Genomic DNA, 16,702 nt, shown 5'->3' with positions numbered 1-16,702 from the left:
TCTCGTTCCAACCCCCCCTGCCATGGGCAGGGACACCCCACACTAGATCAGGCTGGCCAGAGATTTTCACATGAATAATGCTTGGGAGCTCAGGTTTTTCTCTGAGGCCCCCATTTAATTCCTTTTACTCATCAGCCACAGTCCTGTGTGTTTCCTGTGTGCTTTTTAGCAGGATGATTTTGGTGCTGAAGAAGATTAAATCCTTTCAGAAAGACTGATGAGGTTGTTCAGTGCTTGTCCTTTAGAGCAGGGATGGGGGTTGCCAGTTTATTTAGTATCAAATATGGGTTGGACTTGATGATCTGTGGAGGTCCCTTCCAACCCCTAATGGGCTGTGATATATCTTTAAGGAAATGTGGAATGGTAAAGAGAAATACTGCCTCACTTGTTTCCAGCCCAGGCTGGAGAAATACTACAAAGAAAACATCACAGGATCCCAGGATGCTAGGGGTTGGAAGGGACCTCCAGAGATCATTGAGTCCAACCCCCCCCTGGCCAGAGCAAGACCATAAAATCAAGCACAGGTCATGCAGGAATGCATCCAAAAGAGTCTTGAAAGTCTTCAGAGAAGGAGACTCCACAACCTCTCTGGGCAGCCTGTTCCAGTGCTCTGTGACCTTCACAGTGCAGAAGTTCCTCCTCATGTTGAGGTGGAACCTCCTGTGCTGGAGTTTCTATCCATTGCCCCTTGTCCTATCCAGGGTGCAAGTGAGCAGAGCCTGTCCCCTCCCTCTTGACCCCCAGCCCTCAGACATTGATAAACATTGATTAGATTGCCTCTCATGATAAACCCTGACCATTTTTATATTGATACTTACTCTAATGGTGATGAGCATGATGCTATACTATGAGATCCATTTAGAAAAGCCAGACCTTCATCTTTAATACTTTGAGTTTCTCTTGTGCTCCTCAGTAACTCCTCTGAAAGAGTTTTATGCCTCTTTGTTAGTAGAAAGTAATAACCCCAAAACATTCTTAGTGGAACTCTCTCCTTTGCAGGCTTGCAAGAAACAGTGAGGAATCAGCTTCTGGCTGCACTTGCAGCAGTGGGGATAGGACAAGTCATGATGAATGAAGGATTTGCCCTCATTTAAGTCATTAGCAGAACTAATTCCCCATCAATATTTCAGTGCCTCCAGCTTGGGTCTGATGGATGATTGTGGCTTGCAATGCTGTGGTTTACCTCGCTGCTGTGGTTTGGAAGTGCCTCTGAGCCTCTAGTGTGATCTAACTGCTAGTAATTAATTGTGTCACTGTTCTGTTTGCCATCAGTAGCATCCTTCTTCCTCTCTGATTCCTGCAGCACATGGGATGTGTCCAACAGGATACAGATAAAAGTATTTGCTGTATTGCCATCTTCCACTGCTCTTATGTCTTGAGGGAGTTTGGGCAGCTCTCATTTCTCCCAGAGCTATACAACAATGGTTCTTGTAAATACTCTTTGTCAGGTGTATTTTGGGGGTTGTTTCTGGTTGGTTGGTTGGTTGGGTTTTTTGTTGGGGTTTTTTTTTGCCTCTTTGAAACAGGGAATCTATTATCTATGTGCAGTTCCCACCAAGTGACAACATGCCTCATCTCTGAGGGTCAGGATTTAGCTGTCTTTTGTCACCATCCTTCTCTTGACTCTCTGTCAGCTGTTTTTCCCAATGAGGAGGTGTAACTTGAATGCCAAATTGCAGGAGGTGTTTTGTAAATACAAATGCAGATTCTCCTTCCACATCAGGTCACCCTGAAAATTGCTTTTATTCCAGTGGATGCCTTCCAGTTGCTACAGTTTTGCCCTTCTGCTTTCCAGCATTGCAGTAGGATCTCTACCTTTTGCAGCCAAAACAAAAAGGGAGTGCTCAAGATCAAGAAGAGTTGTAACCTCTGGTTGTTTTCCTTGATTTAGGTGAAATACAAGGAGAACTTTGCCAAAGAGCTGGGTAAAAAGCCCAAATATGATTTGAAGGAGGCTAAAATCTACAAGACCATGAAAGATGCTCACAACATGGCTAGTGAGGTATGTTTAACTTCTGCTTTTCCCTAAGGGAAACTACAAGTTTCCACATAAGAGGTCTTTGTTACAGGGATTTATGGATGCATTCAATGTGACAAAGTTTTCACAGCCTCCTGATCTGATGTGGTTTGTCACAGGACCACACAGGCTCACAGGATGTTAGGGGTTGGAAGGGACCTCCAGAGATCTTTGAGTCCAACCTCCCTGGCAGAGCAGGACTGTAGAATCCAGCACAGGTCATACAGGAATGCATCCAGATGGGGCTTGAAAGTCTCCAGAGAAGGCGACTCCACAACCTCTCTGGGCAGCCTGTTCCAGTGCTCTGTGACCCTCCCAGTGCAGAAGTTTCTCCTCATGTTGAGGTGGAACCTCCTGTGCTCTGTACTGTAGTTTATATCCATTGCCTCTTGTCCTATCACAGAGTGCAAGTGAGCAGAGTCTGTCCCCTCCCTCTTGACCCCCAGCCATCTGATATTGATAACCATTGATTAAATCCCCTCTCAGTCTTCTCTTTTCCAGACTAATCAGCCCCAGGGCTTTCAGCCTCTCCTCATAGTGCAGTGTTCCAATCCCATCCTCATAGCCTCCCTTTGACTCTCTCCAGCAGATCCCTGTCCCTCTTGAACTGGGGAGCCCAAAACTGGATGCAATATTCCAGGTGTGTCCTTTCTCCCCTGCAGGTGAAGTACAAGGCAGATCTGAAGAAGCTTCATAAGCCTGTCACAGACATGTCTGGGTCCCTGATCATGAACCACGTCCTGAGCACGAGCCAGCTGGCCAGTACCGTAAGCTCACTCAGCCCAGCTCCAGCTGCTTTTCCCATTACTCTCCAGCCCATCCCACATTGATCTCTGCTAACTACTTCTGTAACACCTCCTCCCTCCTTTCTTCCTGGGCCATCACCTGGTAGTGATCTCTTCCTCTACTTTCTAATGAGCCTTTCCTAGTTAACAGCCACGTTGCCACGTTTATCCTCTGGGAAGTGAAATCTTTCTGAGCTCTCAGGCTGCTAATATTTTAAACCCTCTAATCATTTTTGAAGGCCTGATTCTTTATTACATTTTAACTGATTGTTTCACACTAACCAACCTCAGTTTCTTCTGGTTTTTTTCTGCTTACTGCACTTAAAATTACCTTTTTTTTTTTTGGTCTGGCCTTTTTTTTTTCCCTCCCCACATTTATCTTTAACATCCCCTTGTTGTAGATCTACAGACTCTTGCTTAACAAATGACCTGATCAGTTCACTGTGAAAAAGACACAATTCACTAGTACCTGACCCAGCTTTTTGATGTATTCACTGCTTTGGGTTTTTAGTTGTGGTTTTTTTTTTCCCCTTTCTTTTCTTTTCTATTTTTTTAATCCTGGCTTTGAAAGAAGTCTTCTTTGCATTCAAACCCAATAATACAACCTCACCCACCCTCTTGAGAAGCGCTGTCTGATATTGGGTGTTAACCTTCTTGGGTTTTGGTGTGCTTTTTTGGCTTTCTAATTCCTCTTTGATTCTCCATTGAAGTGTTGGCAGTGATTGGACCCAAGGAGTCAAATTTGCTGAGGGGTTACTTAATTTTTGACTATTTTTTTTTGTGGATTGAGATGATTTTTTGACACCTTCCCTTCAGTACCAGTACAAGAAGCAGTATGAGAAGAGTAAGGGTCACTACCATGTGGTGCCAGATAATCTTGAGCAGGTTCATCTAAGGGAGGCATCAGAACTACAGAGCCACGTAAGTAGGTTGTGTGTTTCTCCTTCACCCCACTCACCCAGTCCCACTCTCCAGCACTGGAGTCACCCTAACAAATTCTCCAGGATTTAACAATCTCTCTGCCTATCTGCTTTATCAACACCTGAGTCAAGGAGAAATATAGGATAGGATAGCATAGGATAGGATAGAATAGGATAGGGTAGGGTAGGATAGGATAGGATAGGATAGGATAGGATAGGATAGGATAGGATAGGATAGGATAGGATAGGATAGGATAGGATAGGATAGGATAGAATAGATAGACCAGACCAGACCAGGTTGGAAGAGACCTTCAAGATCATCGTGTCCAACCCATCAACCAATCCAACCCACCTAATCAACTAACCCATGGCACCAAGCACCCCATCAAGTCTCCTCCTGAACACCTCCAGTGATGGTGACTCCACCACCTCCCCAGGCAGCACATTCCAATGGGCAATCACTCTCTCTGCGTAGAACTTCTTCCTAACCTCCAGCCTAAACCTCCCCTGGCACAGCCTGAGGCTGTGTCTGCATGTTTAGAACACACATAAAACACCTGTACGACTTCATTCCAGAGCAGGTCCCAGAGTGACTTACATCTGCTGGACATGGATCTCTTTACACAGTGTAACACATTTACCAGGGTGGCTTCCTCTAGAGCTTGGAATCACAGGAACAGCAAATTGAAAGGAGTCATTGCTGAGATCCTATTTTGCTCTGCTTTATCCATGCCAGCCACAAGGAGACCTCTTGTCAGCCTTATTCTGCAATCCAAAATGGCTTTAACCAAACCAATACCTACTGCTGCTGTTAAATGTGCCTGGCAATTTTCCCCTCTGGAATGCAGCAAATGGTGACTCATTCCAGGGAAACTCATACTCTGATTTGGTCTGTAATTCTCCTTGTTCCAGATTCTATTCCAAGGTATTTTTTTAACACTAAACAAGGAAGAAATGCTGCAATAACACAAAGTTACTGCTCTGCTGCCTGGCACAGAGAGCAAAAAGGTTTCACAGGAAAGAAAATGGTTGTTAAGCAGTTTGTAGTTAAAGTCACTCCTTGTTGCCCCAGTTTGAGATCAGGATCTGTCTCAGCCAGAGACAGGGCATGCAGCAGGCTGGAAATTGATGCCTTAAAGGCTGGATATAATAACTTAAAGCAAGAGTATCTTCTTCCTTGTGGACATTTAACCTAAAGGTAGAATTCCTTCTTCCCTGTGGACATTTCACTTCCTGGACACTCCTGCACAGAATTAGATAGCAAGTGGCTAAATCACACCTTTTCAATCCCTGCTGCTAGCACTCCAGTGCTCCATTAACATGTAACTGGTCATGAGCAGCCTGAATCCCTTCAAGTTAGGTTTCTACAGCTACCTCTCTTCCTCCTTGTGCTCAGAAAATTCTTCAGACCTGAGCTGACACTGCAACAGGAAATGGAATGTTAGGTAACACACATTTTCCTACAAGCCTGACCTTTGATTTTACCCTTTGTGGTCACTAATATGGATCTGAGGAAGGTAAACAGTGTTAGGTGCTCACTTTTTAAACACAGATCATAGAATCATAGAATGCTTTAGGTTGGAAAGGACCTCCAAAGGTCATCTAGTCCAACCCCCCAGCCCCTCCAACTGTTGAGCAAAGTAGGCACACACTAGTTAAGGAGCTGGTTCTTTGATTAGGTATAGGAGAGTAACCTTTTTGATAGCTAAGGAGTTGGCTCTATGATTATTTAGGAGGGTAACTTCTTGGTTTTTTTGTCCTTCTCAGGTGAAATACAAAGAAAAGTATGAGAAGGAAAAAGGAAAACCTATGCTGGACTTTGAAACTCCAACATACCTTACTGCAAAGGAATCTCAACTCATGCAGAGCGAGGTATGGTTGAAACTGACACTAAAGAGACTGAAAAAAACCCACCCTTTATGCTTTGATAGTTAAGCTTCCACAGTGATTTAGTTAAGCATTTCTACTTGCATCTCGTGCATGCTGACAGGCTGGGAAAGTGATAGACATTTGCTTCTGGTGGTTGTGAAGTACTGTGTTTAAAATTCAGACAGCTTTCCTGTGTCACAGCCAACTGGGTATTATCTGTCAGTTTTCATCAGGAAGCTATCCCTAAAGAAAGCTTTAGCAAGCCTTGGGGTCTTCAGAGGAAATAGAGTATGAAATATATATCGCTTAAACCTTTTGCACAGGAGCACAGCCTGTGTCTGGCTCATCACAGTCCACCAAGGGTTATCACAGCCCACCAAAAGTTATTCTTTTCACCCCAGAAAGCTCTTTTTGAGAAATCCATTTATCTCCTGTGTGTCTCCACTGTCATATCATTCCTCACTGGCCTGTCATTCTATTTCCTCCAGCAGCTTGGGGTGGGTTTTTTCCTGTTTCTGTGAAGCATAATCTTGTTCTGTCCCAGATGAAAGCTTATAAGAGGCTGAAAACCAGTTGTATAGAGACATTAATCATCATGAGTCCACTGAATGTTTTTCTCTGCATAAAAATATATAAGTGGGGGGGAGGGGGGGAAGACTGAAAAGAAGGCAGCATCAGGTTCTGTTTCCACTGAATCTAATGAGCTGTTTCATGGCCTTGAGTAGAAACAGGATTTATTGCCTTAGGTGCCCAAGGCAGCAGGTTGCCATTGTGACATTAATGCCAAACCACTGCTGCGTCCTCCCAGCAGTTTTCCATGTCATGAATGTAATAAACATTTTGCTCATTTGCCTTTCTTTTGTTTTTTGTCTTCTTGCTCTCATTAGAAAGAATATAAGAAGGACTTTGAAGAGTCCATTAAAGGCAGGAACCTTACTGGCCTGGAGATTACACCATCCTTATTACATGTCAAATACGCAACCAAAATAGCAAGCGAGGTAGCAGTCACTCTGTGCTTATTGCCTCTCTCAAGTGCAATAATTCCACTAAGTATCCTCAGCAGCATTTCTGTTTCACCCCTTCCCTTTTCCTAACCATTCCCATCAGGCATGCTTACATCCCATTCTGTGTTGTGCTCTGATTTGTTGTGGTCATTATTTCATTGCCTGTTAACTGTGCTGGTATTGACTCTGTGATCCCTTGCTGACATCCATCAGCCTAACTGTGTCCAGAGCAGGGTGTGTGTGCCTTTGCAATTTCTCCTGAACAATAATTGTTCTCTGGCAGTTCTTTTGTAACCCTGGACAATACTCTTGGGTGTTTTCTCTCTTTCTTCTTTGCAACAAAACTGCAGAGTGCAGAGCTTTCTTTAGTCTGGCTTTGCAGCTTTCCTGTTCTTTCTTCTGCAGAAAGAGTACAGGAAGGATCTGGAGGAAGGTGTCAAAGGTAAAGGACTAACAGCTTTGGAGGAGACTCCAGACATGTTAAGAGCCAAGAATGCAACTCAAATCCTGAATGAGGTATGTCACACAATCACAGTATGGAAGGGGTTGGAAGGGACCTGTGGAGATCATAGAGTCTAACCCCTCTGTCAAGGCAGGGTCACCTTGAGAAAGTCACACAGGAACACATCCAGGAGGCTTTAGAAGGTCTCCAGACCTGGAGACTCCACCACCTCTCCAGGCAGCCTGCTCCAGGGCTCTGTCACCTGCAAATTAAAGCAGTTCCTCCTTGTGTTCAGATGGAATTCCTTATGTTCCAATTTGTGCCCTTGTCCTGTCGCTGGGCACCACCGGTCACATCCTCCTGACTCCCAGCCTATAAGTATTGATCAGCATTGATGAGACTCCCTCCTCAGTCTTCTCTTTCCCAGACTAAAAATCCCCAATTCTCTCAGTCTTCCCTCATCAGAGACATGTTGCAGTGCCCTCAGCATCTTTGTAGCCCTTTTTCTGTACCCTCACCAGCAAGTCACTGTCCTTGTTGAACTGAGGAGTCTAGAACTGGACCCAGTACCCAGATGTGACCTCACCAAGGAGTAGAGGAAGAGACCCTCCCTTGACCTGATGGCCACACTTTTCTTGATGTACCCCAAGATGCCTTCTTGGCCACAAGGGCGCATTGCTGGCTCATGGTCATCCTGTTGTCCACCAGCACTCCCAGGTTTCTTCTCCCCAGTGCTACTCTCCAACAGTTCAGCCTCCAACTTGTCCTGATCCCATGGGGTTACATCAAAAGCTATTTAGAAAACACCTGAGAGGATGTAAAAGCCTCCAGCTGTTAAATGCTGTTTAACACCAGTATGAGCTTTGTCATTCCCTGAATCAGGCTGAAAGCTGGGGAAAATGAACTTTATTATATCATTCATGACTTTGCTTCCTGACCAAATACTCTTGAGGTAAACACCCTTACTGACAACAGCATCTGTACTCAGAGATTTTGAGCTCTTCACAGAGCCTGGATTTCATTGCCAGGCTAAATTCAGCAGAGTGGGCTTAGAGGGATATGAATTCTGTTGATTTACACCAGATAAACATTTTAGGCCTTGGTGGAAGATCTCTTTGGGAAGAGTGGCTGCTGCAGCACAGATATTAAGGCTGACATTAATCCCCAAATGACATAATTTGTGTGTTTAATTGTGAGCTGATCTTAGTAGTATTGCTGTTCTGTGGTGTGGTCCTGACACAATCTGAAGCTGGTAGCTGTTGTTATCAGTATCACTAAGGTTGGAAGAGACCTCAAAGATCATCGAGGCCAACCTGTTACCACAGACCTCATGACTAGAGTAGGGAGGACACTACTGCCCACTGCAGGCTTGAACTCATGACCTTCCTATTAGGGGTCTTGTGCACTACCAACTGAGCCACATCAACTGCAAATGCTTCATCTTGCCTTCCCTTTGTCAAAGTATCTATTTGCTCTCTTCATCTGCAGAAAGAGTACAAAAAAGCCTTGGAATTAGAAATCAAAGGCAAAGGGCTGACAGAACTGGCTTTGGAGACACCAGATTTTGTGAGAGCCAAGAATGCCACTGACATTGCCAGCCAGGTCTGTATGAATATCATCAGCTGTTGTCCTCTTTAAAGGAACATTTATTCATGTGGGGTTTTTCTGTTAAATGAAAATTGTTGTCCACCTATGATTCAGGCACCTAAATGTGAACTTCCCCCAACAGATCAAATACAAACAGCTGGCAGAAATGGAGAAAGCCAACTTCACCAGTGTGGTTGATACTCCAGAGATTGTTCATGCCCAGCAGGTCAAGGACCTCTCCAGCCAGGTAAATCATTATTCATGTGGCAACCTGGAGTGGATCATAGAATCCTAGGAATGTAGGGGCTGGAAGGGACCTCTGGAGATCATCCACTCCCCTGCTCAAGCAGGGTTACCCACAGCATCTTGCCCAGCAGCACAGTGCCCAGCTGGTTTTGAAAGCTCTCCAGAGAAGGAGACTCCACAACCTCTGGGCAGCCTGCTCCGGGCCTCCAGCACCCTCACACCAAACAACTTTCTCCTCATCTTCAGATGCAACCTCCTGGCTTCCAGTTTGTGCCCATTGCCCCTTGTGCTGTCCCTGGGCACCACTGAGAGGAGTTTGGATGCTAATTTGGAGCACCTGAAAAACTGCCTGTCCCAACATTCAGGAGACAGCCAGAAAACCAAATCTCTCTAGAGCTGGAATGTGTCATCCCTTACTCTGAAATTCCATTTCAATATAGAAATGAAGTAATTTTTAGACTGAGTCAATCATTCCTATTGCTTTTGCAGTAACTATTTTGTTCTAAGTAGATTTAGCTTCATTTTCCTGCTCCTTAACAACTTTAATGTCTGAAATAAATCTTACACAGAGGTATCATCTGAATTTATATCCAAGCAGTGCTCAAGCACTTCCCAAGCTGTGCCAGGGGAAGTTCAGGCTCAAGGTGAGGAGAAAGTTCTGCACAGAGTTGTTAGCCATTGGAATGTGCTGCCCAGGGAGGTGGAGGAGTCACCATCCCTGGAGGTGTTCAAGAGGGGATTGGATGTGGCACTTGGTGCCATGGTTTAGTAGTCTTGAGGTGTTGGGTGACAGGTTGGACTTGATGATCTCTGAGGTCTTTTCCAACTTTGTTGATTGTATGATTCAAGCTGCGTAAAATCACAGAATGGTTTGGGTTGGAAAGGACCTTGAAGATCATCCAATTCCAACCCCCCTGCCATGGGCAGGGACACCTTCCACCGGACCAAGTTGCTCAAGACCTCATCCAACCAGGTCTCAAACACCTCTAGGGGAGAGGGCATCCACAGCCTCCTTGGGCAGTTTCCATAAGGATGGGCATCATGCACCAAGGGGCAGTGCCAGAATATTTTGTACTAATGAGTTGTATGTTGTGTTTTCCATCAGAAAAAGTACAAGGAAGATGCAGAAAGGACCATGCCATACTATGTGCCTGTGGCAGACACCCCAGAAATGCAGAGAGTCCGTGAGAATCAGAAGAACTTTAGCACTGTAAGTAGAGAAATAAGAAAGAAAACTATTCAGCTCTTTTCATTTCATAAGAGCTCAAGAGCAGACTCTGATCCCATCCAGACTGCCTTTATATCCTCAGGGATCTTCAGTTACAGGCTTTGCTATGTCTGCAGCAGCCCACCTAGGCATTACTCACAGATTTAGATTGCATCAGGTTGGAAGAGATCCTCAAAGCTCATCTTGCCTAACTCCCCTGCAGTCAGCAGGGACACCTCCAACTAGATCAGGCTGCCCAAAGCTGTGTTGGTTCTGATCTTGAATGTCTCCAGGGATGGAGGCTCAAATCCATCCCTGGGCAACCTGTTCCAGTATCCCATCACCCTCATGGTAAAGAAATTCCTCCTAATGTCCAACCTAAATCTCCCCTGCTCCAGTTTCAAACTGTTGCCCCTCATCCTATCCCCACAGCCCCTTCTAAACAGTCCCTCCCCAGCCTTCCTGTAGGTTCCCTTCAGATACTGAGATGCAGCTCTAAGGTCACCCCAGAGCCTTCTCTTCTCCAGGCTGAACAGCCCCAACTCTCTCAGCCTGTTCCCATAGCAGAGGTGATCCAGCCCTCTGATCATCTCTGTGGCATCCTCTGGACCTGCTCCAGCAGGTCCATGTCCTTCTTGTGCTGGTGGCCCCATAGCTGGACACAGTAGTCCAGGTGAGGTCTCACCAGAGCAGAGCAGAGTGGCAGAATCACCTCTATTGACCTGCTGGCCGTGCTGCTTTTGCTGCAGCCCAGGATGCCATTGGCCTTCTGGGCTGCAAGTTCCCATTGCTGGCTCATGTCCAGCTTCTCACCCACCAGCAGCCCCAAGTCCTGCTCTGCAGGGCTGCTCTCAATCTCATCATCCCCCAGCCTGGATTGATATTGAGGATTGCCCCAACCTAGGTGCAGGGCCTTGCACTTTGCCTTATAGAACCTTATGAGCTTCTCCTTGGTGCACTTCTCCAGCCTGTCCAGGTCCCTCTGAATGGCAGAGTTTATGCAGGGATCCAGAAACATGCTAAAATTTTCTTGAGGACCAACATTTCTGCTGCAGTGTTTTGACTATTTGCCAAGGGATAGAGAATCATAGAATCATAGGATGGTCTGGTTTGGAAGGGACAGCTGAAGGCCATCCAGTCCAACCCCCTCTGCAGTCAGCAGGGACATAGTATCATAGTATCAGTCAGGGTTGGAAGGGACCACAAGGGTCATCTAGTTCCAACCCCCCTGCCATGGGCAGGGACACCCCACACTAGATCAGGCTGCCCAGAGCCTCATCCAGCCTGGGCTTAAACACCTCCAGGGACAGCTCCCCAACCACCTCCTTGGACAACCCATTCCAGGGCTTCCCCACTCTCATGGGGAAGAACTTCCTCCTCACCTCCAGCCTGAATCTCCCCACCTCCAGCTTCATTCCATTCCCCCTAGTCCTATCACTACCTGAGATCCTGAGCAGTCCCTCCCCAGCCTTCCTGTAGGCCCCCTTCAGATACTGGAAGGTCACAATTAGGTCACCTTGGAGCCTTCTCTTCTCCAGCATGAACAGTCACTAGATCAGGTTGCCCAGATCCTTGTTGAGCCTCACCTTGAGTATCTCCAGGGATGGGTCCCCAACCACCTCCCAGGCCGACCTGTTCCGGTGTTCCACCACCCTCATGTTGCAGAACTTGATCCTTACAGAAGCCGCTTTGTGGGACTACCTGCAAGCCTGTATGGTCAGTAACAACTCCAATCTGACCTGAAATCCTTAACTTTCATTATTGCAAGTGAAATGATTCAGGCACAAGCTGGCACCTGGCAGGATATTGCAATAAAGGTAGGGAAGGATCTCCTATTACTCATTTAAATGAGAATTTTTAATGCTACATCTAAACCTCCTCATGAGATTTACTTGTATTTACTTTCCCCCCTCATCCTCACAGAGTTCACCATTTGACTTTGACCTTTCCCAACAGCTTCAGTACCAGTGGGACCTCCAGAACAGTAAAGGCAAAGTCACAGTGGTGCAAGACACCCCAGAAATTCTGCGTGTGAAAGAGAACCAGAAGAACTTCAGCTCGGTAGGAGTCATTTGCTGGTTTCTCAGTTGAGGGGGGGGAAAAAAGTTACTACAGTTTAACAGGTTGAAGAGGCAAAAATATTCCTCTCATTACAGCTATTTATGTTCTTGATCTACTTGAAGTCCATCAGTACTTTTTCAAACAAAATTAATCTTGTTCTCAATAGATTTAGTTGTTTTTTGCTACCCCTTTTTATCTGCAGGTTTTTCCTACCCCTTTGTATCTGCAGGGTTTTTCCTACCCCTTTTTCCCTGAAGGGTTTTTCCTACCCCTTTTTATATCTGATGATTTTTGCTACCCCTTTTTGTATCTGATGGGTTTTTGCTACACCTTTTTCTCTGCTGTTTTTAACTACCCTTTTTCCCTGCTGGCTTTTGCTGCCCCTTTTTCCCTGCTCTTTTTTGCTGCCCCTTTTTATATATGCTGTTTTTTTGCTGCCCCCTTTTTCCCTGCTGGCTTTTGCTGCCCCTTTTAATATCTGCTGGTTTTTGCTGCCCCTTTTTCCCTGCTGGTTTTTGCTGCCCCTTTTTCCCTGCTGGCTTTTGCTGCCCCTTTTTCCCTGCTCTTTTTTGCTGCCCCTTTTTCCCTGCTGGTTTTTGCTGCCCCTTTTTCCTTGCTGGCTTTTGCTGCCCCTTTTTCCCTGCTGGTTTTTGCTACCCCTTTTTTTATCTGCTGGTTTTTGCTGCCCCTTTTTTCCCTGCTTTTTTTTGCTGACCTTTTTTCCCTGCTGTTTTTTGCTGCCCCTTTTTCCCTGCTGGTTTTTGCTGCCCCTTTTTTTATCTGCTGGCTTTTGCTGCCCTTTTTTCCCTGCTGGTTTTTGCTGCCCCTTTTTATCTGCTGTTTTTTGCTGCCCCTTTTTCCCTGCTGGCTTTTGCTGCCCCTTTTTCCCTGCTGGGTTTTTTGCTGCCCCTTTTTCCCTGCTGGCTTTTGCTGCCCTTTTTTCCCTGTTTTTTTTTTTTTTTTTCTGCCTCTTTTTATCTGCTCGTTTTTGCTGCCTCTTTTTCCCTGCTGGTTTTTTGCTGCCCCTTTTTCCCTGCTGGCTTTTGCTGCCTCTTTTTCCCTGATGGCTTTTGCTGCCCCTTTTTTTATCTGCTGTTTTTTGCTGGCCCCTTTTTATCTGCTGGGTTTTGCTGCCCCTTTTTCCCTGCTCTTTTTTGCTGCCCCTTTTTATCTGCTTTTTTTTTGCTGCCTGTTTTTCCCTGCTGGCTTTTGCTGGCCCCTTTTTCCTGCTGGTTTTTGCTGCCCCTTTTTCCCTGCTCTTTTTTGCTGCCCCTTTTTATCTGCTCGTTTTTGCTGCCTCTTTTTCCCTGCTGGTTTTTTGCTGCCCCTTTTTCCCTGCTGGCTTTTGCTGCCTCTTTTTCCCTGATGGCTTTTGCTACCCCTTTTTTTATCTGCTGTTTTTTGCTGGCCCCTTTTTATCTGCTGGGTTTTGCTGCCCCTTTTTCCCTGCTCTTTTTTGCTGCCTCTTTTTCCCTGATGGCTTTTGCTGCCCCTTTTTATCTGCTTTTTTTTTGCTGCCTGTTTTTCCCTGCTGGCTTTTGCTGGCCCCTTTTTCCTGCTGGTTTTTGCTGCCCCTTTTTCCCTGCTCTTTTTTGCTGCCCCTTTTTATCTGCTGTTTTTTGCTACTCCTTTTTCCCTGCTGGTTTTATGCTGCCCCTTTTTCCCTGCTGGTTTTTGCTACCCCTTTTTCCCTGATGGTTTTTGTTACCCTTTTTATATATGATGTTTTTTGCTATCCCTTTTTACCTGTTGCTTGGTTTTTTTTGCCACCTCTTTTCATATCAGCTGGTTTTTGCTACTCTCTTTTTTAATCTGCTGGTATTTGTTACCCCTGTTTTTCTCTGCTGGGTTTTGCTACCCCTTTTTATTTGCTGGGGTGTTTTTTTCTGTGGTGGAATGCCCTGATTGCACTCTCTCACACATACATAGCTGGAATGTAGTTTAAAACAACCAACCCTGTCCTTAAATTGCTATTCCTGGTATTTTGGTTTTGTCCTGTTTCCCTGCAAGTGGTGTTTTGTTGTTGTGTTGCAACTGCTGTCTTCCAGTGAAAATTGAATTGTCTGCCTGAGCTGCTTCACCTCCTGTATGTTAGGACGAAGTGCCTCAAGTCTGCTCTATCATTTGGCCACTAACATCATTAGCATAAAGAGCAGCTGAGTGGAAACCATTTGTGCAGAACACAAGCTTAGAATCACTAAGGTTGGAGAAGATCTCTGGGATCACCAAGTCCAACCTTCTGTCCAGCACCTCCACGGCTGTCATGGGTTGAGTTGAATCTGCTGCTGCTATTCAGTAGCATGCTGCTGTCAGGCCAACTTCAGGAGGACAGCAGCAGGTTCAACTCAACCCATGAGGCTGAGGAGCATTAGAAAGAAAGAAATATAGCAATAAACATAAATATAGTAATAAATAGAAATATAATACTATAAATATAATACCAATAAATCTCTAATGTATTTGCTATATAACATTATATCTAATATAAATATAATAATAAAGATAAATATAGTAATAAATATAACTATGAACATAATAATGAATATAATTTAAACAAATTAGAACACAAGTAACAAAACCAAGCACTTTTGATACTCTGCTGGCAAGTTATTCCTGCAAGTACCAGTGGCCAGCCTCTCTGTTTTGCACAAATGGACAGAGCTCAGACAGGCAGCAAGGCAGTGACCGGAGGTGATCCTCTGAGCTGCTCTGCTCTGTGCAGATGGCTGTCAGGAGCCTGTATTTGCTCTCTAGAAGGAGCAACGTTGTGTTCTGTATGCTTAACCTTGCTGTCTTCATTCTAAATATTAAGATTCTATATAAAGAAGATGCTGGACCTGGAACTACTATTGAAAAGACACCAGAGATGCAGAGAGTTAAACGAACCCAGGATGCAATCAGCTCGGTACAAAACAATTGACTTTTAATACTCTACCAGTGCTAATTCAACATGAAACAGTGGGGTGTTTTTTTTTAACTCCCCCCTTCTCTTCTTTCTTTACATGCTGCTAACAGTTGTTTGACAATAATCCAGCCAGCTAAGGGTTACCTTCTAAACCTTTTTGCCTCTTCTTGTACTTAAACAGTAACCTTTCTAATGGTTCCCATGCAATTTATTACTTACAATCCATTTCTAAAACATGAAAGCTCTTGCCAGCACTTTAACCCCATCCCAAACACAGTTTATTTAGGACATGATCAAGGAATCATTTAGATTGGAAGGAACCTCTTGAGATCATCTTCTTCAAGTAGAATCAGCTAGAGCAGTTTGCCCAGGACCACATCCAGCTGAGTTTCGGATCTCTCAAAAGGATGAAGACTCCACAATCCCTCTGGGCAGCTTGCTCCAGTGTCTGGCCATATCCACAGCTCAAGAGTGTTTTCCTGTGGTCAGATTTGCATCTTCTGTGTTTTGATTTGTGCCCATCACCTCTTGTCCAGCCAACTGAGCACTGCTAAGAGTGGCCCCCTCTTTGTTTCTCTCTGTGCAGCACAGCCCTCGGGTCTATCAGCCACTCTTTCCAGTTGCTGAGGGCATGCTCTGTCCCTCCATCCAGGTCACTAATGAGGATGTTAAACACTATTGGCCCCATTATTGACCTGGGGTGGGTACACTACTAGTGACTTGCCTCCAAGCAGCCCTTGTGCCACTGGTCACAATGGTCTGGGCCTGACTGTTTAGCTGGTTTTCAGTCTGTCTCACTGTGCACTTGGCTAACCCTGCTCTGTTAGCTTGTTTGGGAGAATGTTAAGGTAGACAGTGTCCAAAGCCTTACTAAAGCATATCTCAGAAAGCTTTTCTATCCTATCAGAAAGCTCTAACACCCTAAAATTGGAATAATTGTATGTATCCCTTTTGAGATGGAAATACTTGTGCATGCTTCTTTTGAATACTGCCATCATTTTAGTCCTAAAAGTCACCCAACAGTTCAGCTTTTTGTTTAACAGAGTGTGAAACATGTTCCTCTGAGGTGCTGGTTTTGTTGTTGTGATGCTGCAAATAACACTGGAATTGTTCAGATGCTGTGTGACATCTCCCACAAATCCATCTCTCTCATTTCACAAATCCAAATCTCTCCTTTCATGGGTAGAAGGAGCAAAAGGTATCAAGTTGAAAAGGATTTATACCTGGTTTGAGGAAACCCTTCCAGGGAAGTGCTGTTCATCTCATCACCAGCTGAGTCTGACTTCTAACAGACTGCTTGTAAAGAGGATGAGCTCTTTGCTCATGGTGAAGCCAATGAGATCTTCTACATTTTCAGTCTCCAGGAGAGATCTACATTTTCAATCTCCAAGAAATCAGGATCACAGAATTGTCAGGGTTGTAAGGGACCTCAAAGAGCACAGGATAGTAAGGGCTGAAAGGGACCTCTAAAGATCAGCCAGTTCCAACCCCCTGCCATGGCCAGGGACACCTCACACTACAGCAGGTTGCTCACAGCCACATCCAGCCTGGCTGCAAACACCTCCAGGCATGAGGCTTCCACCACCTCCCTGGGCAACCTGTGCCAGTCTCTCACCACCCTCATGGGGAACAACTTCTTCCTCACATCCAATCTCAATC

General features: G+C 45.2%; 1 protein-coding gene across 14 annotated transcripts in view; it reads left to right on the top strand.

Annotated features, from left to right (window-relative positions):
• NEB (nebulin) overlaps positions 1 to 16,702 on the top strand; it is a 178,863-nt gene that overhangs the window by 138,147 nt on the left and 24,014 nt on the right. For 12 of the 14 annotated variants that reach the window (XM_068166767.1, XM_068166772.1, XM_068166771.1 and 9 more), the window contains exons 121-131: positions 1,892 to 2,002; positions 2,680 to 2,784; positions 3,619 to 3,723; positions 5,490 to 5,594; positions 6,479 to 6,589; positions 7,001 to 7,111; positions 8,526 to 8,639; positions 8,767 to 8,871; positions 9,976 to 10,080; positions 12,034 to 12,138; positions 14,951 to 15,043. In XM_068166767.1, the coding sequence (XP_068022868.1) occupies positions 1,892 to 2,002; positions 2,680 to 2,784; positions 3,619 to 3,723; positions 5,490 to 5,594; positions 6,479 to 6,589; positions 7,001 to 7,111; positions 8,526 to 8,639; positions 8,767 to 8,871; positions 9,976 to 10,080; positions 12,034 to 12,138; positions 14,951 to 15,043 (1,170 nt within the window). The remainder of the gene's footprint in view (positions 1 to 1,891; positions 2,003 to 2,679; positions 2,785 to 3,618; positions 3,724 to 5,489; positions 5,595 to 6,478; positions 6,590 to 7,000; positions 7,112 to 8,525; positions 8,640 to 8,766; positions 8,872 to 9,975; positions 10,081 to 12,033; positions 12,139 to 14,950; positions 15,044 to 16,702) is intronic. The other 2 variants (XM_068166773.1, XM_068166774.1) reach the window with 2 other exon arrangements.

Source organism: Melanerpes formicivorus, unplaced genomic scaffold (assembly GCF_026170545.1).
Source record: "Melanerpes formicivorus ecotype bairdi unplaced genomic scaffold, bMelFor1.0.p_v2 SCAF_106, whole genome shotgun sequence".
Taxonomy (NCBI): domain Eukaryota; kingdom Metazoa; phylum Chordata; class Aves; order Piciformes; family Picidae; genus Melanerpes; species Melanerpes formicivorus.
The sequence above is the reverse complement of the archived record's forward strand: the minus strand, read 5'-3'. Positions and strand labels throughout refer to the sequence as shown.